The 25,597-nt window shown below is 48.0% G+C and overlaps 1 protein-coding gene across 1 annotated transcript in view; it reads right to left on the bottom strand.

Moving 5' to 3' along the window:
• Positions 1-12,225: 12,225 nt before the first annotated feature.
• Positions 12,226-25,597, bottom strand: part of PHYHIP (phytanoyl-CoA 2-hydroxylase interacting protein) — a 56,747-nt gene continuing 43,375 nt past the window's right edge. Inside the window, exons 4-5 of the mRNA XM_082200725.1 lie at positions 23,176-23,293; positions 12,226-21,660 (exon numbers count right to left, since the gene is read on the bottom strand). Of these exons, the coding sequence (XP_082056851.1) occupies positions 21,126-21,660; positions 23,176-23,293 (653 nt within the window). The 3' untranslated portion in view covers positions 12,226-21,125. The remainder of the gene's footprint in view (positions 21,661-23,175; positions 23,294-25,597) is intronic.

The following is a 25,597-nucleotide window of genomic DNA, read 5'->3' as shown; positions in this document are numbered from 1 at the left end:
CAGGTGTGTTGCCTGCAATGTCAAAAATCAGGAACTACTTAAATGAAGGATTTCTCTTTTACCGCAAGAGGGTATTTAAAACAAAAATGACTTGTATGTGACACATATGCTAACCTAAGGTGCAGTCATGCTTATGACATCAGCTCTGTAGCTACTGATGTCACAGAACTCCTGCTCCCCAAGGACCACTGCAAGCTCTGGAGAGCAAGGGTGGGCATAAAGATGGGGTAGCTGGAAAGTAACAGTAGAATGAACATCGACAAGACCAGGTGGCAGGATTTGGGCCTCACCCCCAGGCAGCTGTCCAAGAAGATAGGGGTCACCTATTCTATGGCCGAATTCATCACACAGAGCTACCGCATACCAGTTCAAATCAAAGTCCCACAAGATGCCCGCATCTGTTCACCTCCATGTAAGCGCAAGTGCCCCAGGAAGAACCAGTGTACATACAAGATCACATGCAAAAGCAGATGTGAAGAAACGCCTGGTTTTGCAGCCCCATCAACATCTTGTAGCAGAAAGAGAGAAAGATCAGAGGAGCAGCGAAGGGAGTGTGAAGATCCTTCTTCACCTTTTGCTTGGACCAAAACTAAAAAGGTATACAAGTCCGAGGAGTCTTTATGCTCCCTCTCAAGGAGTAACAAAAGCAGCAAAGACCGATGTAAGAGCCCCACCTCATCTTGTTGTAGCAGCTCCTGCGGGCAGATATGTGAGTCACCCACTGCTTTCCGGAAAGCAAAATGTTCAAGAGGAAAGAGGAGGCAAAAGCATGGAAGAAAAAGCAATGCAGGAGTTACATGCAAAGCAACTGTCAAATGCAGCTCTACTGAACAGCCCAGCCTGAAGAAGCGCAGAATCGTCCCTATAGACATCCACCTAAATGTACCTTTAAATATATTTCTGGATAATGAAGATGGCATAGAGTTAGAAAATGAGGTCCAGCAGCCATGCAATAAATGGAAAAACAAGAGTCCTTGTGTCCAAGTGCCATCCGTACAGGAAGATGACAACTGCGGACTGAAAAGTGGTGCATGTCGAAGACCAGAGCTCCCAGCTGAGCTATGGAAAGAGGAATCAGATGACCAAGAAGAGACTGAGATGGACGAATGTGTCCCATGTGAAGACTCCAGTTCAGAAGGAAAGGAAAGCTGCAGGAAGCCAAAAGCGGGAGACAGTTGCCAAGTTTCATGGTGGGAAAGGATCCAAGAGTGCATGCTCTTTCTTGAGTCTCTTTTGTCCTCTATAGTAAATAAATGTCCTAAATAATTGGGGTTCTTTGGGGTGGGGGGTGTCATTTATATTTCTGTTTGTTTTCTTTTGCACAGTGCTAGGGAGAGTTTGAAGAGGGCAGCACATTTGCTTGTGTGTGGGGTAAGTATTGCTTGAATTAAACATATAGAAAAATCAACCAGCAACGGGCGGGGGTGGGGTTGATCAGGTGCTCTGAACGTAGAAGGTCCCACCTCCAGTTAAAAAGAGATCACACGGCAAGGCTGGGGGGGAAGCATGACAGTGCATAGCTATTGGCAGTCAGAGTAAACAGTACTTGGCTATGGGAATGATCAGCAGGGGCGACAAGGCTTTCCATAGGAATCAAACCTTTCCTAAGAGCTACAAAGTAGACATTCACATTTACGGTACTCTGCGTTCATTGCACTCCCACTGCTGACTTGTGAAGAAGCCCTGTATTCACAGCGCTGGTCACAATTGACACCTATCCGGTAGTTTCTTGAGAAATACTTTGTTTTGATGTGTTGATCTGATCTGAAAATATAAGCCTTAAGACATCCATGCCCCCTCTCAGCCCGCTAGTGTGGGCAGACAGTGGGCAAACCGCATCCTGCCCCACTGATGTGGACATGCCCCTGCCTTGCTGCAGCTTTCCCCCTGTTACTGAGGCCAGGGCCATGCCTCCATTTCCATTTAGATATGTGTGTGCACTTTGGACACTGGGTTGCCCTGGACCTAGTTGTATCTGGGTGGAATTGGGAGATTCCTGCTCCTGGCCTTTTGGGGAAGTGCTAATAAAGTTCTTCTTTAGCTTCCTGCCTGGTGTGCCCTCGATGCAGCTGAAGAACTAGAGGACCAGGCAGAACTTAATCACTTTTCTAAAACAATTTGTCAGCGGCATCAGATTGCACCGTGAGGAAGAAGCAGATTTCACACCAGAGAGAGAGACTGAGAGTTCTTCCAGAAGTAGTTCATTGTAGAATTGGCATGACGCTCTCGCACACACTCCTTTTTTATGGCGTCCACATGATGTCATCATCAAAATACCAGCTCCTACTTTTTCACATTTAATATGGATTTCCCCTTACCACAGAACATGTGATAAGTAGAAAAATATTGACAGTCACCACTCATGTGAAAACTCATTAGCATCTATGTTTTTTGTGGCAGGTGGTTTGTCATGTGGTGATGGGTAAGAGTTCTCTAACGCCACACCCAAATGTCCATTGGCTCCTCCCCTGAGCATGATTCAGCCATTTTGCTTTGGGTGGCTCCCCCAATACCAAACAAAGTGGCCCTATTCCCTACTCCGACTTTAAACAACCTGCTTGGAAGGAGCTAGATATTAAAATCACTGCACTGTAAATAGTGAGCATGTACATTGAAATTTATCTTTTTTCTTTGAATGAAAACAGTGGCCTTGTGCAAAACCTCTTCAAAATTTTGGAATGTTTCAGGTTTTTGTAGGGAGCAATGCATGATTTTGCTATTCATGGCTATGAGCACCTATAAGGGGTCTGGGCTTTGCCAGTTCTCTGAGCCAGTGAAGACAACAGCGAGTAGAAAGAGCATGGCTTTATTCAAGCTGCAGGGGGGGAACTCAGGGGAGCCTCCTGCAAAGACTGAGCAAAAGCCACAAGTGCCAAAGCACGCTTCTTTCTGTTAGACAAGCTAGTGCTGTGCTTTGATATGTTGATGCAAGCAAACAGGGACTTTATCTGAGATCAGTGGCTCACTTCACAGTTATGAAGGCCATCTCTGACCACGTCCAGGCAGCTTCACCAGAACACATTTAAAAGGGCATCAGATGTCAATGACCCAAAGGCCTGATTGAAGAGGAACATCTCTGCCTGGAGATGTATAATGAAGGTACCAGCCAAACCTCCCTGGGGAGAGCATTCCGTTAGCAGGGAACCACTGCAGAAAAGGCCCGTTTTCATGTGGCCACCCTCCGGACCTCTCCTGGAGGAGGCACAAGAAGAAGGGCCTCAGAAGATGATCTCAGAGTTTGAGTAGGTTTATAAGGAGGTGGTCCTTGAGGTTCTGGGGCCCTGAGTCATTTAAGGCTTTATAGGTCAAAACCAGCACTTTGAATTGGGCCCAAAAACTAATTGGCAGCCACTGCAGTTGGACCAGCTCAAATCATGTGCTCAAATCATCATGTCCTTGTGAGCAACCTGGCCGCTGAATTCTGCACCAGCTGAAGTTTTTGAACAGTCTTTGAAGGCAGCCCAATATATAATGCATGCAGTAATCTAACCTAGAGGTTACCAGAGCATAGACAACAGTAGTTAGGCCTTCCCTGTCCAGATAAGGGCACAGCTGCACCATTAGCTGAAGCTGATGGAAGGCTCTCTGTCCCCCAAGTGACAGCAAAGAATCCAGAAGCACTCCCAAGCTGTGTACCCCCTTCTTCAGAGAGAGTGCAACCCCTTCAGGCCACCTCCCAGCCATCCGCTCTAGGGAACCACCCACTAAAGGTGCCTCCGTCTTATCTGGATGGAGCCTCTTTTTGTTGGCTCTTATCCAGTCCATTACTGAGGCAAGACAACAGTCCAGCACATCCCCCGCCTCACCTGCAGATGGAAAGGAGAAGCAGAGAAGGGGGGCAAGGGCCCAGAATGCAAGTGGTCACCCTTGTCCACATCCTCGAGCCTTACCAACTGAAACTCATGCAACACAACAGGACTAGACTGTGCTCTGGACACCTCTTGAGATTCATCTGCTATAACAGCAGAGTCAAGATCCTGACGGATGCAAACAATTTTATCCTCAAAATGCCTTGCAAACAAGTCACAGTGCACTGCTGTCAGTTCTGCTACTTCCTTTGGACCAGACTATAACAGGCCCCACACTTTCTGGAGCAGAAGCAGAAGTGGAAGAGGGAGGTCAAGAGGCAGATATCAGTCAGGCTGGTGAAGAAGCATGGGGGTCTCCCCCTCCCCTCTCCCCCATGTCTTCCGGCACTGGGAGAGGCATGAAGCGGGAGGAGCAAAGACAGGCAGGCAGTAGAGCCTCAGATTGCTTGGGAAAGACCCAGGAGAAGGAGACTTAGGCAGCTGTGAGAAGACAGGGAACCTTCAGTCTCCACAGCTGCCTGATAGATACCTCCTGTGCTCAGGAGGCCTGGCACTCCTGTGTATATCCTGTTTCATCTAATAAAGAATTAACTTCACTTACTCCAGGTGGTTTATTGCTGGCTTGCTTCTGAAATAAGTGTTTTTGTGCACAATTTACTTATCATATGCATTTTTCTCAATATAGTCCTTGGCTGGAGAGCTTCACACTGCAAATAAGTGTTGCCTTGGCTCCAGGGCCAGATTTACGTATAGGCTAAGTAGGCTGAAGCCTAGGGCCTCTAGATCTAGGGGGCCTCACCAGCCGGCCCGCTCCCCAGCGCTGCAGACAGTCTCCCCTCCCAAAATTGCAAACCCAAGACTTCGTGCAAAGGCATTTCTCCCCCATTTCAATGACATTTCGCTTCAAAAGGAAAGACGGACTTGGACATCGCCTTCCTCCACAATCCTCTAAGTGAGAGGTCACGTACTCAACTTGGATACCACCCTCCCCCATAATCCTTGGGATATACAGTCAAGTACACAGCACTCCTCCCTTGAGGGCAACAATGAATATCCATTGATGGGTTTCCTGAGGCCAGTGTTCCCACAGCCCATCCTCAGGAAGGCCAGAAGGCAAGGGTATGCACTGATAGTTTTATTGTTCTTTAGGTGGTGGGTACTTAACAAAACACACAGCCTTCCTCAAATCAAGGGTCAGGTCAGTAGTGGTACGTGCTACACTTTAATCAGTGGGAGCGTGTGAGTGGGAGGCTGCATGGAGCAGATAAGACTACGCAAGCTAGCTCTCCCAAGTCTCTTCCATTCCCTCCCTCCTTCTTGGCTTGAACAGAGCAAGGCAAGCACATGTGACTGGCACTGGCCTCACCCCTCCCAGGCAGAGAAGCCCTGTTGGTGCCTGCAGCATGCACTGCAGATTGCCCACAGGCAGAGAGAGGCCTTGGGGATCAGGGAAGGCAGCAGTGGGAAGGGATCCTCGGTGGGATCCAGAACTACCTGTAGAAGGCAGGAAGCCAGGAAGCCAGGCTGCAGGTTGGTAACTGGACCTCATCCTGAGGGTGGACAGAAGTATAGGGATCAGTTCAGAGTCAGAGGAACTGTGTTTTGTCTTATTTTATTTGTGCCCGGTGGTGTTTTCCTTTTCTGTGTTTAATTTAAAGGGCCTTTTGTGTTTAAAATCCTGTTACTTGTAGACAGTCAAGAAAATATTTGTTCTTTGTTTAAAAGCCCAGTCTGGTGCTGTGCCTACAGAGTCTCACCTGCTCTGCCCACTACCAGTGCCTTAAGAAGGGTCCTGGGAGGGAAAAAGCCCCAAAATGTGCAAGTGCCAACCCTCCAGGAGAAACCCAAAGTTAGGACTTTCGGTTGGTCGCCCGGTAATGGCGGTCAGGAACTCTTTTGGCTGAAAGAACCCCTGCGCTTTGAAGTTGGGGAGACAGCGAGAGCGTTGTTGTTCCCCACAAAAAACCTCAGATTGGGCGTTTTGAGGACCTGCTGTTCCGGCAGGTGCCTTTGAGCGACTCCCCCGATCCCCGGTAACCTCGTAAGAGCCCTGAGAGCGAGCGGGGTTGGAGACAGGGTTAGGGTTAGGGTTAGGGAAACTGCTTCCTTCAAAGCATGAAGCTCCGAGACTGGTGATTGTGAGCGGCCAATTCCTTCAAGAAAAAAGACTTAAGATTCGGAACTGTAAGTAACTACAAAGCTAATTTGTAAGAAGATTGGGAAGAAAAGGGGATTTAAAAACGGAGTTTGGTCCCCTTTTGTTGGAGAAAGTTAAAATCGGTGCACAAAGACCAAAGCCTTAAAGGAGTGAAAACTTTTGAAACCTTGCAAGCAAGACCTCCCCACTTTGCAGCGGACCACCCGGGAGGGAAGACTAGTGTCCATTGTGACGTCACAATGAAAGAGGAAACATTCAATCTCCGTTTCCACCGACTTGGTTACAAATTTTCCTGCACTGTCTGGCTACATATTAAATCAGTTTAAAAGTGTTCACTTTCCCTAGGTCCAAGGGAAATATTGGAGAATTATTTCCTTGCCATTTTATTTTCTATATAATGAATTGAAAAGATTTATAATGAATTGAAAAAAATGTTGAACTATACATTCATAAAGAAACCAGAGGCCTTTCTTCTTGGAATAACAGGTTTGGAATTGCCCAAGAAAGATGTTAAATTATTTTTGTATGCCACAATTGCTGCTAGAATATTACTAGCTAAGAAATGGAAAACGCAAGAACTGCCAACTGTGGAAGAATGGCAGATGAAGATGATGGGCTTTTCGGAGCTAGGTGACCTGACGGGAAGAGTCCGAGACCAGAAGGAGGAGGAGTACCAGGAAGAATGGACGAAATTTAATGATTATTTAGTTAAATATATTAAGTTAAATTAATTGGAAAAAGCTTGCAATTACCAGTTAGGCTTAGGATTTAAATAAGTAATGTGAGGAATTATTATGTTTAATGCTGAATTGGGAAGAAAGACGGATGTTAAGTGATTATGTTAAGATTTTAAGAACTTTGATTTGGAAAACAGTTAAAATGATATCCACTGAAATTCAACTAGGGGGATACGAGGAAGTCACTTAACAATGTTAAGAATATTAGTTTTAATAAGGTTGTGATTCATGTTTGTCTGTTTATTTATTAGTGTGTTTATTAATTTTGTGAAAATCAATAAAAATAATTGGGGGGGGGGAGAGAAACCCAAAGTTAGGGGTTTTCATCTCCAAACCCCAGGAGTCAGCCAGAGGGGTCTCACTGCCCCTCAAGAAAGGCATAGGGAAGTCAGTGAGTGGTGGCAGCTACTGAAGAGTGACAGAAACCCGAGTTTACCCAGTTGAAGATTAATTTTTATTCTTATTTTTAGATTCTAATCTAAGAATGAGTAAAAGATTTGTCAGGTAATCATGATCATATTATTTACACTTCCCAGGCAATATAATTTGTAAACTCAAGGTGTTTTTTTTAAAGGATAACATTACAACTTCATTTTCCTAAAAATTTATGCTTATTCCACAACAGGTTTACAAAGTTCAGTAATTGCAAAAGTTTTTCAGTGTTAATTCTATGCATTTTTAAACATCACCATGGTATTTAAGTTAACATCTTATGTCCTTTAGAGGAGAAATTGAGAATTGCAGAATTTTAAATACGGATCTTCATCCTTTGCTTCACTCAATTTTGTTTATAACACTTCCATTTTCTTCTTGTCCTGAGGGTGGGGGGTGGGGGGCTCACAAGTGGAGGAGCTGAGGGCCTCTTTTCATCTAAATCCGGCCCTGCTTGGCCAATCTTCAGCAGCTATCTTAAGGAGCTGAACAGCCCTGGAGTATATAAGAACTTGACAAGGTACAAAGTGAACATGGGTGGAGGGGCAGACATCTCACAAGGGCTTGAACTAGACATGTCAAAGAAGTTATTCAGTTAAATACGTTGTAAACTCATACAGGGAAATTCGGTCGGGAAAGATGCAACTCCACAGTGCCACCTGGTGTCACATTGTTATACTGCATATACAATGCATATGAAACACTTTTTCTTTACCAATCTAGCTGGGTTCAAGGAGTTTGTGTGAATGCTACTGTGATCTTGCTTGCTGTTGGAGCATGTTGGTGATAATAATGCTAATCTTCATAGCATCCTAGTTAAGAAACCTGTTGCCATGCCACTGTTTTACCATCCATTCATTGTCTACTACAGTTTGTTTTTTTATCACCTATGCGTGTGTGTGTGTTTCCCCCCAAATTATTTTTGTTGATTTTCCATACTATTACAAATCAAACCAAATAGTCATTGTCTACTTTGCATCTCCTTGAGATTCAGTTTGCTTCCTAAGTAGCACAATTGTGGCCACACATTTCTTTAAATATATATATACCCATTCTGTCTGGGGGCTGATGGACACTGCAGTCCAAATCATCTATAGGGCACTCGATTGGACAAGACTGCTATAGAGGTTGAGATCCTGGGCTGCCCCTCTTAGAACCTGCATCCCAATCTCATGGGAGAGCAAGTTATCTTGAGCATCTCAGTCAGCACCAAGAACCAATGATGGGTCATGGGGTCCAGTTGCCTAGCAACAGCAGTCGCATTCCGCTCACTCCTCCCACATGCAGCATAAGGATGGGCTTGAAGGGGGGCCGTCACAGGGGAAAAGCTACAAGGAGAGAAGCTCCCATGCCCATCAATAATTTAAGATGAAAACTCACTGTCAGGGGCAGAATGCTTCTGAATACCAGTTGCAGGAAGGAAGGGAACCATATGCACTTTCTTGGGCTCCTGGGTGGAAATGTGGGATATAAACATCATTAAAAAAACAAAAACAGATTTGTTGCAAAAAACCAGTCTCAAAAAAATTATCCTCCAAATGTCTTGTTATACAGATTGGGTTGGCCATTTGCCCAAAAACTCAGCAGATCCAAATGACAGGTCCAAATGACCTGTCCTAGCTAGCTCCAAATGACAGGTCCCACTGCAAGGAAATCCTCTTTCTCATAGCTACCAGCCTAGCTTCGGCAGGGAGTCAGGAGAAGAGCTGAAGGGGCTGAAAGGCACTACTTGAGAACAGCCTTCTTAAACCTGTCAATACTCTTGTCAGTGGCCTGAGACTGACCACCCAATAGCAAATTGACACTGTTCCTATGTAATGTGTGAAATGACTGTAGCGTTAATTCTAGATTCAGGTAGGTAGTCGTGTTGGTCTGATGCAGTCAAAATAAATTTAAAAATTGTCCAGTAGCACCTTAGAAGCCAACTAAGTTTGTTCTGGGTAGCGTTAATTGTTCACATGGTAAAACAGAATGTTTTGTTTCTTTGGGACACACACACACAGACTTCCTGTGGCCTTTTTGGTTGGGGAAGACTTGTATTCTGGATTTGGTTTCGTTATCAGGGCTACTTTGTACAACTCATCTTATTAAGAAATGCCACCGGTGAATGCAGTATTTGAAAATGACATGCACAGCCACAGCTAGCCCTTCAGAGAGAAGGATGACAGACAAAATGGCTGGTTTCTCATTTATTTTATGTACTTAATGCTTAATACTCCAAGTGAGATAATAATGACACAGGGCATGTTGGGTAATTGCAAACTAATTGCCACTTAGTCCAGATCTTGTTTCAACAGTTTTCTCTCTACACGGGTTGTCTGATTTGCAACGAGTGTGTGTGTGTGTTCAGTATATAGCAATAACAACTGTCAAAGAATAAAAATAGTATCTGCAGGGGCGTGTGTGTTCGGGGTTGAAAAGGCCTGAGATAGAAACTTCCCACATTTCAAGCTACAACTCTGCCAAGGTTCTGGAACAATCCTCCCCCATTCTTGCCCAGTGCCTAACTTGCTTTGCCAAGTACATTTACAGACACGTGCCAAGTCTTGCTGGGATAATTGGCATAAGTCTTGCTGTGACTAACTTTCAGATGCCCCTCTTCAGATGACTAATGCAAAAATGTCTCTCTCATCACGTTGCTGAAATTGTAGCTGTTTAAATTGTAGCAGCTTGAAAAACCTGTTCTTACAAAGATCCTTTAAAACAACATTATTTTCCACCACCTGGTTGTGCCAAGGGATGGGGAAGAAATCTGATTCGGTTTGCATTTAACAGCAAATCTACCTCATTTGCCCTTCTGAAACGATACACAAACTGCAACACAGACATCCTTCGGAATTTGCCATTCTCCTGCCACGTAATGTGTGCAAAAATGCATATACTAGGGTAAAGTGTGCTTAAAAAGGCATATATTGATGAAAATAATGTACAATGAACATATTAGGCAAAACTGCACACAAAATGTGCATATTAGAAGAAATTTTCACTAATGTGAATTTTCTTGTTTAAAAAATCACAAACTGATCTGCAAATATAAAAAACTGAACTTAAGATTTAAAAAATGAGGAAGTGAGAGATACCAAAATTGACAGGTTTGCCCATCCTTAGTTGTGCATATTGGATGTGGACCCCCAATGGACAGGTAGCGAATCTACATTTATTCATTGGCTCTGTAGGTCTTCCTTGAGTGATATGACAGGGGAGGCTGGTCTGCCCTTAGGCAGCCCCATCTGCCTGCCGCGGGGGGGGGGGGGGCTGGCTGTCAGCTTCCTCCTCCTCCTTCTCAGGGTTGCCCTTGTGAAACTCACCAGGGAGGAGGAAAGTGCTCAGTCTGGAAGGAGTTGGCTCTGCCCAGGAGGGGCGCATCCCCTTCCCTCCTTCCCCCACCAAAGCCTCCTTTCCCAGGTTGCGCAGCAGCAGCATGAAGTGGCAGCGGCAGAGCAAGTGGGGGGCGGGGGGGGGGTTCTGCTAACTGAGGAGCTGCTTCACCCTTCTTCCTGGGTGGGCCAGCCCTGATTGTGGCATACCATTCTAGTGATGGATTTCTCTCCACAGAGAACCTGGCCTCGCATCCGCATTGTTTCCTTTTCGGAGGACAACAAAAATCTTGTTTACTTTCACAAACCTTTCAGGTTTTATTTTGTTGACTCTTTTATGTGGCTTTGACATTCACAGTCTTGCTACCTTTTAATTTTATTGGCATTTGTAAATTTTGCTGTTTTGTTGTCATTTTACTGCTTTGCAGTAATTTTTTTTCTGCATGTAAGCCACCCTGGTCATTTGATTGAAGGGCAATATATAGAAATCCATGATAGACAGGTAGAGCAAATATTTTCGCACCATGCACTGGATGTTCATCGCTCACGGCACACAACTTGCTAAGGAGCAGACATACCCAAAGCATGTCTGCTTTTGGTAGTTGGGCAAAAGAGATGGACATAAGGACCACTTTGTTCCAGGCATGGCCAAACTTTGCCCTCCAGATGTTTTGGGACTACAAATCCCACCATCCCTAGCTAACAGGACCAGTGGTCAGGGGTGATGGGAATGGTAGTTGCAAAATAGCTGGAGCTCCAGCAACAGCTTTGGAGCTTATTAGTATCATTAATAATAATAATTTTACTATTTATACCTTACCCATCTGGCTGGGTTGCCCCAGCCACTCTGGGCAGCTTCCAACACATATAAAAAGCAAACATTAAACATTAAAAACTTCCTGTTACGTTATTATTAAGGTTCCTAATATTACTAGTTACTGTAAGGTTTAAGGGAGTAGAGGTTAGTATATGTATGGAGGATTCAGCTTAAATGCATCTCTATCATCATCTCTAAATAAACACTCATGTGGCAATAGCAATCATTATCTCTGGAGCAAGACTTCTGCAAATAGCAAGGATACAATTTAACCTGAGCACAGAGGGCACTTTCATGCTTAGTATTCTTGAGATTCAGTGACATATCGGCAAATTCAGGTTGCGTAATTTAACTGGATTTGGCATCCTTGAGCTACAAACCTGCTTTTTTCAACATACTTTTTGCAATTAGGAAAGTAACAGGAAAATGTAGCAGGAAGTGGGGGGTTGCAATTGCTTGTTGCAACATCAAGCAAACACCCTGCAAACAAATCAGAACGAAGGCTCAGTATACTGATGTGGTATAACCTCTTGCTAATTTTGGGCAAAATGTGGATGAATACTCAATAAGGTCATCTGAATTCTGAATGAAACCTGAGATTGTAATGGTTTTCCTGCTCTGAATGATGCTGAATTATCCTTAGGTATGGATTGTGTAAATGGTTAGATGGGACATGAGACCTTTGCCTGTGGTCAACATATTCACATTTATGAATATGGATTCATGGAAAATGATGAAACAAGAGAAATCATCGCTCAGTCTGCACTGGAGTCTTTAAGGACCAAGAAAAAAACTTTCTCAATTATGGCATTTGTGCATGTCAAGAAACAAAAATGCCCACAATGCAAGGATAGCTCTACTGCACACCCACCCATGCACAATTTATTCAGATGTCAATGCACTCTTGTTGTGGGCTCTCTGGTGGCAGTGTAGGCAGTCAAAATAGCAGAGGCAGTTCAACACAGTTTCGTAGTTTATTGATACACACTGTAAGCACAGCACAGTCTTGCTCAAGATATCGTTTCACAGAGTGCATCATACACAGAGTCTGGAAAAGCACCACTTGGAACTAGGGATGCAGCTTAGGCTGTGGCGTGAGAGCCATGCTGAAATTCTCAGCCGCATGCAAGCGTTGGGAGGGCTGTGGAGTGAGACTAGGGAGCCAACTTCTTAGGCTGCAATCAGAAACCCTTGCCATAAGACCCACCACTTTCTAAATCAGCCTTCCCCAATATGGTACACGGTGGATGTTTTGGACTACAGCTCTTGTCACCCCCAGCCAGCAAAAGTTGCTCTAATGGGCATATTCCCGGTCACAGACTGAAGGTTATCCTGATTCAATTTCAGAATGCTCTCCAGGAAAACCAGTGTCTACTGACCAAATGAGACATAAAATGCATCCATGCATTCTTTGTTATTTGTTATCCACTCTCCCCCCAACTTAAATGGCAGGTGCAGAGGAGTCTGATAAGGACTGAGGCCACAGGGCGGGGGTAGGGAGGGGGCATTTAACCTTTTCTTCTCCTGCATTATGCTCTTGGGCTAGATCTAGACACATTAAAGAAGCGTTTCAATTTAAAGCGTTGTAAATTTAAACAGGGGAAACAGGTAGAGAAAAATGGGACTCCACATCACCATCTAGTGGCACAATGTTATATCGCATATACAACGCATAGACAGTGGTACCTCTGGATGCGAACGGGATCCGTTCCGGAGCCCCGTTCGCATCCAGAAGCGAACACAACCCGCATCTGCGCATGCGCATTCGCGATTCACCGCTTCTGCACATGCGTGTGACGTCATTCTGACCGTCTGCGCATGCGGCGAAACCCGGAAGTAACACGCTCCGTTACTTTTGGGTCGCTGCAGCGCGCAACCTGAAAATACTTATCCCAAAGCTACTTCAACCCGAGGTATGACTGTACCATAAATCGCTTTTTCTTTACCAGTCTAGCTGAATCCTGGGTCCAATGAAAGTAACATCTCAAACCTGCTAGTATTTCCAGGAGGAAAACTGCCATTGGTGCCAGTGGCAGAGACACTGATTTTCAAGTTCTCGTCATTCAGAGAACCATTCCCACCTTTGCAGAGGAAGCCCAGGCTCCAGGCCAAAGAACTCAGCATGTTGCCCTTCATCCTGGGACATATTCTTGGGCACAGTCTCAATCCATGTAGGGAACTGGCGAGGCTTGTCAGATGACCCCCCCCCCATGAAAGCATGCTCTACAGTATGTACTTCTCCATCTTTCTCCTGCAGTTACAGATCGCAAGGAAAGCTGCCGTGGGCCATTGAGTAATAATCCCTCTCCTTGAGGAATCCCAGAGTAACAGCACAGATTTAAACCCACTGCCTTTAAGAGATGTGTGAAGTCCAACATTTTCTGCAGAGGGCTAGTCCATTGTCCCTCAGAACTTGTGGGGGGCCACACTATATATTTGGGGGGGGGGATGAACAAGGGACGATGAGTAGTGCATGAAAGGGCTCCGGAGAGGGGCTGCTTTAAATGGCGGCCGCTCAAGAGGGGCACTCAGCCAACCGCGGCTCCTGTGTCTTGCAAGCGGCAGGGGCTGGCGGCAGAGGGACAATGAGTGGCATGTGAAAGGGCTCCAGAGAGGGGCTGGCACCAGCGAAGCCCAGCCCCCTTCCTCCTCTAGGCAGGGCGGGGAGAAGCCAGGAGGAGGGAGGGAGGAGGTGCTGATGCTGCCATGGGAGGAAGAGGGAAAGAACGTGCGCATGCTGGCGATCCACAAGGTAATTCCCGGACCACCCATGGGCTGGATTTAGAAGGCAGTTGGGCCTGATCCGGCCTGCAGGCCTCAATTTGCCAAGCCATTGTCTATACCAAAAGGCAGGTGCTCCTGGGAGTTTCAGACCAGACTCTTTCCCAGTCCTTCCTGGAGATGCCAGGGATTGAAGGAGGGGCTTTCTGCACTCAATGCAGATTCCCTACCACTAAGCCATGGCCCCAATGGAGGGCTTGCAAGGGCATTTGACATGGAGCTGGCAATCCTCAGCATGTCTTAGCTCCACATGACAGGAAAAGAACAGGGAGTAGATTGACAGGCTAAGCCTCTTCCCAATCCTGCATTTTATGAATTTTTAAATATGGGATGTGTTCATGAATGTAACTGACATTCTTCATACTTGGCATGTTTTTTCCAGAGAGATTGTGTTTTTACTTACTCCATGTTTGCCTACACAGGCTAATGGCTGACTAGGGGCAGACCCACCACATCCATTTAAAGCATATCCAGCCAACATTTAAAACACATGACTTTTCCCACATATTCCTGAGGAAGTGAAGTTAGGAAAGGATGCCAGGAATTGTGGCTTTGTGAGAGGGAAGCTAATGTTCTCAGAATTATTTGGAGGCGCTCAGGTGCTTTAAATGTCTGTTAGATGCCCTTTAAATGTAGTGTGGATCTGTGCTTTACCTGGTCTCTAGAACACACCCACATGCTCTTACCTGGGTTTCTCACCCAGCTTGTGTATCACATCAGCTGCTGATGGTCTGCACTTTTGAAGTGGATCTTTTGCTGCGACCTGCTCTCTTTTGTCCACTTGAAAAAGCTCTCTCTTGCTCACTCTCATTTTAATAGAATCCTGCAAAGTGTAGATTTGTTGAGGTTACTGACCTCACAGAGCTACCCTTCCCATGGTATAATAGTGCTTTAAATGGATGGTGTGGATGTGACCCAAGTGGCAGGTGATGGGAAAACCCCCTGCTGCCAGTCAAAGGATCAGAGAATCCTAGAGGGCATAGATGGCATTTGATCTGGTAGACTGAAAGTTCCTCTCCCATGCTTTCTTATGAGGATATTAAAATTATTCAATCTTTTATCATCCATCAACTAGTTAGCCTAATCTCAATCCAATTATGCAATGTTACAATTCTGATATTGGGAAGGAAAATAAATAAAATCTCCTCCTCCTAATTCTCCCAACCAGCATTCCCCTCTTTAAGATCAAGTACATTAATTTAAGACAGCTAACTGAGGTTTGACATTTATTTTCTCATCATTTAATTGGTTGGTTCAGTGAAGAGATTTTATAGGGAGGGAGCCTTGCATCACCCAATTCCCCCACCAGTCCAGGAGCCATTTTTGCACAGGATGAACTCAGCAGACTGAGCCTGTGTCAGTCTGGGCTGCGGCTGATGGGAGCTGTAGTCCAAAACCTTTGGGTGGCGACAGGTTGGCCAAGGGTGCTATAGTACTCCTCACCTCCTCTGCACAGGGAAAGCAATCGGTGTTATGCACCCTTGGTGTTTGGCAAACAGATTCGGTGTGAAGATATGCAATACAGGAAAGCTGCCTGTCGCTTGTTCTGTTCCCCTTCTATGCCTGGTTCACCAGCCAAATGCTCTCTTTTTTGCACTGGAAATGAAATGGGAAAAGGCTCTTGTCTCACAGAGACAGGAAGGCATATCCCACAGTTCTTCCCAATACAATTTTCAGATACACCTGCTGGAGGGGGGAAAGCACCTAACAAATCCAACACCGTCGGATTTCTTAGCATAACACAAAGCTGGAAAGAGTCAAGGACAGCTGAATTTGCCTCCCAACAGCCTCTAAGTAAATACAGCATTCCCAGGGGCAGGTGTCACGCTTTCCATCAGCAAGGTTGAAATTTGCAGTGCAACAGGAAGGGGGAAGGGGGAGGAGAGGAAACTGAAAGCTAGTATAGAAAAAGCCAGGGTTCTTATTACTCCATGCTAGCAGCATTCACGGCACGATACCTGCGACAGCACACAGCAATCACCACACAGCTGGCTGCACTGAACATCTGGACACTCACTTGTTCATTTTGAAATGCTGCCAAGAATAAAAACTTATCTGCAGCCCTGAAAGCCAAGCCTCCCCTGCCAAAACCTCTTTGCTTTAAAACCTGATTTACTGACTGCCACGTAATAATATTTATTTTAACGAAAAAACATTCTCTGTTAGGACTTCTTTGAGCACACTAGTCATTTTGCAAAAGGCTTGAATCCAGGCTTGAAGTACAATCTACACAGCTTTGCTGATAGGTTTGTTGTGATAGAGTCCTCCAAAATGAGTGGGGAATGTAACATGGAAGTGCAATATATTCCAGACATCCTTGGTCTAGCTGTGGGATTCCCTGGAGACCCTCTCGGGTGCTGAGATCAGCAGAGGGGGCCCTCTTGGTAGTTTCTCTGCCCTCATAGGCTCAGGGGCTGGTGGACCAGGTGAAGGCCTTCTCTGTGGTGGCCCCCTGCAGTGGGACTCCCTCCCCACAGAGGTCCACCTGGCACCTTCATTATGCAGCTTCTGGAGAATGCTGAAGACATACCTCTTTCCTGTGGCTTTTTACACCTGAAGTGTATATTTTTAGGACCCACCTTATTTTTGTGATTGCAAATTGTTTTAAACTGTTTTTAATATTGTGTGTGAATGTTGTAACCCACCTTGGGACCTTTGGGTGAGGGGCAGGTAATCAACAACAACAACAACGCTTTCCCCAAGCTGGTGCCTTCCAGGTGTTTGGGGAGTACATCTCCCATCAGCCCCAGCTGGGCACAGATCCAGCTGACAGTGCTTGTGATTGATTGCTGGTGTACCCTCATGTATTTTTCAGCCAATGAGATATTTTGCAGGAATACACTCAATACTACACACTGGCTACACGGGGAACTGTTGATCCTTCTGCATCATCCATCCAAGAGGATTGTAATTTGCTTTCACTGTCTGCAAAAGAGACTTCAGTTTGCCTTGTCATTCAGCAACCAACAAGACAACCCCATCTGAGATGGCCCCAAATGTCTTATTTTCAGGACTGTTTCTCCGATGGGACTGGAGGGCATCAGATTGGCAAAAGCTGAACACCATGAAGGTGCCTTATATTCTACAGTGTCTTGACCCAACTCCAGAATCATCTCCTGTTTTTGAAATTACTTGGATTTGGCGACTGAGGAATTGCTGTCATCTAAAAGGTGGCTTTCAAGACCACCATTGGCAGATAGTGGGGAAAGTGGTTGGCATCTGGTTTCAAATTCTTGTTCCTCCATGGGTAAGTCACTGCCTCTCCCAATCTATATTCACTGAGCGTGAGGCTATCAGTGGCTGCCATGTTCTGCCGCTGTGGTTGGAGACAGTTGGCCTCGGCACACCAGTTGCATGGAATGAAAGTAAGGAGAGTTCTGTCGCACTCACGCCTTGCCTGTTGACTTCCCATGGGCAACTCCTTGGCCACTGGAAGAATAGGCTGATGATCTAGATGGGCTCTTATGATCCTTTCTCCTCAAGATTTCTATGAGGCTCACCTTTCCATGTACAGTGGTACCTCGGGTTAAGTACTTAATTTGTACCGTAGGTCTGTACTTAACCTGAAACTGTTCTTAACCTGAAGCGCCACTTTAGCTAATGGGCCCTTCTGCTGCTGCCACGCCGCTGAACCACGATTTCTGTTCTCATCCTGAAGCACTATTTCTGGGTTAGCAGAGTCTGTAACCTGAAGCGTATGTAACTCGAGGTACCACTGTAGATTCATCTGCTGTTATATTCATCAGAATTATTCCTGCAGAATCTCCAGACACAGTGGAGGATTTTGGGGGCTGCAGTCTAAAGCACTGGGTGGGATTCCACACTAATACGAATATTAGTATTAGGAATACGAATTATCTCCTTTCTTCTCCACCCATCTGTGGGTTCCCTCGACTATCCAGAGAGGATTTGGGGGAGGCAATGGGGTGAAAGGCCCTTTGCTCTAGCAGGAGTCCTTGTGATCGCTTCTGCCAGCATTCCAGGCTAGTCGACTCTGGCCCAGTGTGAGTTTATGGGCTAGCCTGCCCATATCTGTTTGGCCTTGCTATGGTTCCAGATCACAGACAGGCTGCCTTTTAGAGACACCTGGCAGCCATTACAGATCTTTTTGTCCAAGGCTTCCTAGCACCTACACATTCTGAAAACCCACAAGAATGGCAAAATGCATTGCAGATCTGCAGAAATCTGCAGCCCACTGAGCCCAATGCCCCCCCCCTTAGCCATACATGGAGGCTCAATAGAGGCCTGGTAAACTCTCTGGCTTTGCTGCTTCCTGGGGGGGGGATCGGAGGGGAGAGAGAGAGAGAGAGAGAGAGAGAGAGAGAGAGAGAGAGAGAGAGAGACCTGCCAGGTCACATGTAGGGGGTGGGCTATGATCTTCATGGTAGACAGACACTCCAGGGTTCTGATAGACCAGCTGACTCCTCTCAGCCCCAGTTGGGCAAAGGCTGTTTATAGGTTCAGAAGAACCACAGAAAAAGTTGCCACCCAGTGGCCTTCCATTTCTCTCTGTGTGCTCACAAGTTGTTTTTCTCAAGGTGTGAGCGCTCCTTTGGCGTATTCCCTTTAAATCTGCCGGTGGGGCTGGGGGGGGGGAGTTCTCTGGCACAGCACTCCTATTTATTCAACAGTCGTAGACTTTTACCCCAATGCAAAATGGAATCTCTGCTTATCACCAGCCATATCTTACATGCCAACTCAGCAAAAATAGAGACACTGACCGAATGGAAACCCTCTTTCCTCCTGGCTGTGGGGAGACAAGTGGATAGAGAAGTCCTCTTCCTCCTCACACAATACTAGAATCTGGGACTATTCAAAGGAGCTGAATGACTGAAGATTCAGGACAATGAAAAGAATGCACGTAGTTCAAATATGGCATCTGCTCCCACAAGATGTTGTGACGACACCAACTTGGATGGTTTGAAAAGAGGACCAGACTAACTCATGGAGGCCTAGGCTCTCCGTGGCTCCTAGCCGTGATGGCCGCGTTCTCCTTTGGCTCTTGGGGGCAGGATGTCGCTGAATCTACGCTCCTGGGAATCATCAGCAGGGAGGGCATTTGGGCACTAGGTCCTGCTTACGGGTTTCTCACTGTGAGGACCAGAAGCTGCATGAGAGTCGCCTTTCGCCTGATCCAGCAGGACTCCTCTCATGTTCTTAATGGCTGTGCTGGCCTGTCTTTGTGCCAATGCCCTCTCAGGTTGCCCTGCATCAAAAGGAGCCGTGTGCAAGCAGCTCTCTTGGAAGGCAAAATATTTGCACACGCACACACAGCACAAGAAAACCCAAACAAATCAACGGAGGTGGCCTGAGCCTGAAGCGCAGACCTGAGCTGGGGGGTGGTGGTGAGCAGGTCTAGCCTGTCTCAGCAGAGCAGGTTCTTGGTGGCTGAGTGAAGTCAGGGGCAGGTTGAGACAGAGCTGGGGAGTGGCTGCCAAGGAAGTGCTAACACCTGTCAGGCCAAGCCTGAGATTTTTGCTTTTACCCCCACATTCCTCTGACTCTTCTTTCCTGCTGCAAGTAGAGCAGTTGCTCCCCAGATTGGCTGTAGGCAGAGAGCGCGGTCCAGCGCTTAGCAGCTTCAGACGTGGCCAATTACCTGCTGCATGACTGTCAGCTGCCAAAAGCAGCCTCAAGAGAGCTGCACCTGGAAGCAAAGGAACGGGGTGGGGGTGGCCCTTGCATATCCCTCCCCACTCCTGCCAGGGGGAGAAAAGAAGAGAGTCAGGTGGAAGGGAAAGGGTGGAACAGCCCTGTCCCCCTATTATGCCATGGCCACCAGGCTGCTTTTGGCTTAAATCCTACTTTGGTGGGGCTGCATGTCATTTGGCCCCATGGCGAGGAGCCTCTCCCCCGCTCCCCGTGCTGCCATAGTCTCAAAAGACAGTCACGTGAGGACACACAGCCTGGCCCAACGTGGGCAAACTGGATTCCTCCGCCAGGCCAGATAAGCAGGGAGACCAGGCAAGGCTGGGCTGTGTGACAGACAAGGGAGACAGGCTGGGAGCCTCTGTGCCAAGACCAGCCACCAGCATTCCAGTCCTCTTTGAGGCTGCGCCAAGAGGCCTGCCTCTTCTCTCTCTCTGCCCTCTTTCCCCTCCTCCAAATGCTCCTTTTATTTCATCAAAACACATAAATGACGTGAAGCAATAAAATGTCGCACCCAGAGGAAGTGAAGGAATCTACCTGTGGTTCTCTTTTCCCTGCTGGGAGCCCCAGAAATATGGCGCATCATCCAAGGCTTCCCTCCTGCATCCCTTTGTCCGTGCAAACCACAGACTAGTTCTGCACATCACAAAACCTGATTTGGGGGGGGGGTGCCAGCTGAATATGTGAGCTTCCCCCCAGAAGGAGGGGGGTTCTCCCCCTCCAGTCTTCCATACACACAGAAGGCTGCAGATCAGGGGTGAGCCTCCTGCCGCTGCTGGACTGCAGCTCTCCCCACTCCCTGCCAGCATGACCAAGGGCAGGGAGAATGGGAGACGCAGGACAGCAACGGCTGGAGGGCCACAGGCTCCCAGGCTCTGCTGTAGACGAGGGAGGGAGACGCGGCAGGAAAGGCCTCTTGGGTGGTACAGTGAGCCTTCAGGAGCGGAGCGGCCAGCGGAAATAGGGTGGTAAAGAAGTCGAGACGGCTCCCACTTGGGACCTGTTTCAGAAGGCAGATCCTTTATCACACTGGCCAGAGTGTTTGCTGCATGTGCAGTGAAATGCCCACACTGAGTTTGAACAGGGTGAGGGGCACAGAAGGCAAGCGGTCTTTCTCCCTATAGAGAGAACCCAAGAAATCTAGGCTGACCTTTCACAAGTGGACCCACGGGTTATCTTGCTGGAAGAGCAGGGCCCTGCAGAGCTGACTCCACCCACCCCTCTCTAGCTCAGGATCTTATTTACAGTGGCTCTATGGAAGCATGCAAGGGCTAGAGAGATGGGTGCAGTGAGGGGCCCACTTCTCTAGCAATGGGGAGGCGGTAGCTCACTGCCGGCCACGTCACTGCCAGGGGCCTTTGCTCCACAGAGATCTCTCGTATCCCCTCCCTTCCCCTCCCTAATCCACCCCACCCCCTCCGGTCTCTAGCGCCCCACACTGATGTTGCACGTCTTGCAGCTGGGATCCTTCTTGGCGTCGGCCGTCGAAAGGCTCATGAGCTGATGGCCGCTGATCTCCCCCAGCACCCCTAGGCTGAGGTCAACCGGCTCGGTGTAGATGATCTCCAGGATGATGTCCTGGGCATGGCGGTAGACCAGCTCGCCCTCCTCCACACAGCAGGTCAGGAACTTGTTGCCCGTAATGTCCAGCTGGGGCAAGCGCTCCTGGCAGAAGATGTCTCCGGGGGACCCCTTGGGCGCCAGCACCAGGATGACATAGTGGTAGGCGGTGTACATGCAGTAGAAGTCCGCAAAGTAGAGGTTGGTGTTGGGGCCAAAGAGGCGCTGGGCAGGGATCTGGAGGCGGTAGCGGCCGTAGGGGGAGTCCTGCGGGGGCTGCCCTGTGTTGAACTCGGTGTTGCAGCTGAAGAAGATGCCGTGCAACATCCCACTGGTGGGAGATCCGTGGCTGCCGCTGTTGTCCTTCAGGTAGGGCTTCATGACATTCCCACTGTGAATTCTGGCCGGGAGGGAGAGGCAGACAGTCAGCCACAAGGGGGGGGGAGAGAAGCAGCAGCTGCGGTCAGGACGGGCCTTAAATGTAAAGAGCCCTTCTGACTATGCCCCCACCCTGAATTACAGGAAGTGACCTCAGGAAGGTGGGAGGGGATCATCAGGGCTTTCTTATTTTATTGTTACATGAATAGTTATTTATTTATTTCATTTATATGCAACATGTATCTTCCAAGGAGCTCATGGTGGTGGACGTGGTTCTCTCCCCCCCCCCCATTTCATCCCTACAACAACCCTGGGGGTGGGGGTGGCTAAGGGTTGGTGACTGGCCCAAGGTCACCCAGTGAGCCTCATGGCTGAGTGGGAATTCGAACCCTGCTCTCCCAGGTCCTAGCCTAGCTCTCTAATCACTGTACCACCCTCTGGAGCAGGTGAAGCAACCTCTGACCCCCACCCTTAGTACTTCAACCTAGCTCAGGGAGCAGGAGTGAGAGGCAGCGTGAAGCAGTGGTTCAAGAGTTTTAGACTAGGCCTTGGGAGTCCTGGATTCAAACGCCTACTCAGCCGTGAAGCTCACTGGATCCTTTGTGATCTCTCAGCCTGACCTACTTCACTGGGCTGCAGGGAGGTTAAAAGTGGGTGAGGAAGGGAGATTTATGCAGCGTGCTCTGAGCTCTTTGGAGGAAGGGAAGAAAGAAAATGTATTTCTTTTCATTGTTTTAAGTGTATTATATAATGGTCCCTGTGTTGGCCTAGATCCAGGGAGGTCAGGGTTCAGTTTCCTATGCAGCCTTGAAGCTCACATAGACTAACCTCCCTTACAGGATTGTTGTGAAGAGAAAATTAAGGAGACTTTGAGTTCCTTGGAGGAAGGATGGGATAAAACGGTAATGTAATGACTGGAAACCTTGATCAAAATGGGGGAGCAGCAGGAATCCAGAGGCCTGACCTGTATTCTCAACTCTGGTGGAGAGTCTGAAATGGATTTCACCTTTAAGACAAGACAACTTGGGAAGGTGAAGAATTGCAGCTTATGACTGGGCAGTTCTTTGTGAGGGTCCCCACCATCACCCACTTTCTATGATCCCTAACTAGTAGGGAGACTCTAGAATAGACAAAATAAAAAAAATTCCTTCCAGTAGCACCTTAAAGACCAACTAAGTTAGTTCTTGGTATGAGCTTTCGTGTGCATGCACACTTCTTCAGATATCTTTAAGGTGCTACTGGAAGGATTTTTTTTATTTTGACTATGGCAGACCAACACGGCTACCTATCTGTATCTAGAATAGACGTTGGGGTCAGCAACTTGGAGGCCCCAAGTCCAAATCCAACTCTCTGATGTCATATCGGATGTCATAGCACACCTCTGTCCAGTGCAATTGTCGGAGGGAGAAGAGGGATATGGGCAAACGATAACCGTGACAACGGGATATGGCAACTTGGTGTGGAGGAAGGGATGGGGTACCAGCACCCATTTCCTGCCACTCTGGTCCCCATTCACACATGGCTTGAAAGCTCTTACCTGACATGCTGGAAATATTCCTTGGTGTGGTTCCGATAGAAGACGGAGAACCTGAGCATCCTCCCGGCAATGAGTTCCGCTTTCTCCTGCAGCTGCGCCAAATGCTCCTTCGCATAGTCTGCAGGGGACACCAAGGGGACAGGGTTTCATCAAATTCTCGATCAATTGCCACATGACCAATCTCCACCTCTCTTCAGCCCCCCGCCCCAATATATCCCTATCCCCTTCTTCTTCTTCTTCCCACACCTGGATCTTTTGCCTCCAGCCAGTTCTCTTTGCTTGTCACCCCCACCCACCTCACCTGCCACCTGCTCTGGGCGTCTTGCAATGGCATGCCTTTTGCCTCCCACTCAGAGACTCTTGCTTCATCACGAAATCTGGATTTACTACCTTTCAGCACCACTCAGCCTCTTCCAGCTCCCATCAAACAAGGCCCCGCCTTTTAGCTAGCCCAAACAAGTGTGTTTATTATAAAATCTCCCTTATTCCTTAAACTTCAAAACATACAGTACAGTGGTGCCCCGCAAGACGAATGCCTCGCAAGACGGAAAACCCGCTAGACGAAAGGGTTTTCCGTTTTTGAGCTGCTTCGCAAGACGATTTTCCCTATGGGCTTGCTTTGCAAGACGAAAACGTCTTGCAAGTGTTCCGATTTTTTTCCGCTCCCCCCCCCTTTTTCTAAGCTGCTAATAGCCTTTTAGCCGCTAATCCGCTAAACCTTTTGTTATGTACTAAAGTTCTCACCCTGGGCCAGCAGGGGCATAGTGTAGATAGTTTTCACTCAGGTCCACGTCAGTTATTTTAGGCGGGAAACCCTGGGTTGTTGTTGCTACAATGTTGATAGCCGGCTGCCTATAAAAGCAGGCCGGCTGAGCTGTTTGCTGTTCAGTTCTGTTCCAGCTTACAAATAAAGAGCTGCTTTGAAGAATCGCTGTGTCGTCTGATATGTTCACCCACAGCTTAACACTGGCGACGAGGATGGGATTGATGGACATCAGAGCACAGCCAGATGTAGCCACCTCTGAGCAGAGCTGAATCACTGAGCTGAATCACTGAGCGAAATCACTGAACAGAACCAATTCAGAGCTGACTGTTCTGGCTAGAGCACGGTGTTCCATCCATCGCCTTCACCCAGGCATCGGAATCATGGCTTCACTTGTGCCTCTACCGCCGTTTGCGCCAGCCTCTGAATCATGGGACTCCTACCTCGCTCGGTTCAACTGCTACCTCCAAGCCAACGAGCTGATGCAAGTATCACAGGAGCGTAAAGGTAAAGGTACCCCTGCCCGAACGGGCCAGTCTTGACAGACTCTGGGGTTTGTGTGCCCATCTCACTCAAGAGGCCGGGGGCCAGCGCTGTCCGGAGACACTTCTGGGTCACGTGGCCAGCGTGACAAAGCTGCATCTGGCGAGCCAGCGCAGCACACGGAACGCCGTTTACCTTCCCGCTGGTAAGCGGTACCTATTTATCTACTTGCACCCGGGGTGCTTTCGAACTGCTAGGTTGGCAGGCGCTGGGACCGAGCAGCGGGAGCGCACCCCGCCGCGGGGATTCGACCTTTCGATCGGCAAGCCCTAGGCGCTGAGGCTTTTACCCACAGTGCCACCCGCGTCCCATCACAGGAGCGTAAGCAGGGCCTATTCCTCAGCCTCTGTGGGCCTGAGGTGTTTGAGACGGCCCGAGCATTGGTTGCGCCTGAAGCAGTCCAGGCAACACCGTGGGACACGATCCAAGAGAAGCTCCGCAACCGCTACGCACCAAAGCCGTCCAAGATTGCTGCCCGCCATGCGTTCTACCGCCGGAACCAGGCAGAGGGGGAGTCAATCAACAACTATGCCACCGCCCTGCGACAGGCTGCAATGCACTGCGAGTTCCGAGACTTAGACGATGCCCTGATGGATCGAATCGTCTGTGGGGTCCGGGACATCCATCTGCAACGGCGTCTCCTCGCCAAGCCAGAGCTCACGCTACAGAAAGCCATTGAGGAGGCTGTGGCCTCAGAAGCTGCCCAGGAGATCCGCAAGTCCAGCAGCCCGCGTCTTGCTAGGAAGCCAGTTCCAGTGCATCATGAAGAGGCCAGCAGTGATGAGGCATCCTCCAGTGAAGACGATGACGTGCACCAGACAAAGCGGGAGTGCAGGAAGTTCCAACAGAAGTCCAAGAGCCAACCAGAATGTGCCGGCTGCGGAGGCAACCATTCCCGTGCCAAGTGTCGATTCAGAGACGCCACCTGTAGGAAGTGTTCCAGAAGGGGCCACATCGCTAAGGTCTGCCGATCGGCTCCGTCTGACACCCCCCCCCCCTCACCGACTCACAAGTACAAGTCTTCACTCCAGTCTGCCAAGGAAAGCTGTTTCGCTCTCACCAACTGCCGCTGCCCGTCTGGAACCACGATTGGCCAAACTGACTCGCCTACGCAAT

Source organism: Podarcis vaucheri (genome assembly GCF_965113315.1).
Source record: "Podarcis vaucheri genome assembly, chromosome: 15".
In the NCBI taxonomy this organism is placed as follows: Eukaryota; Metazoa; Chordata; class Lepidosauria; order Squamata; family Lacertidae; genus Podarcis; species Podarcis vaucheri.
The sequence above is the reverse complement of the archived record's forward strand: the minus strand, read 5'-3'. Positions and strand labels throughout refer to the sequence as shown.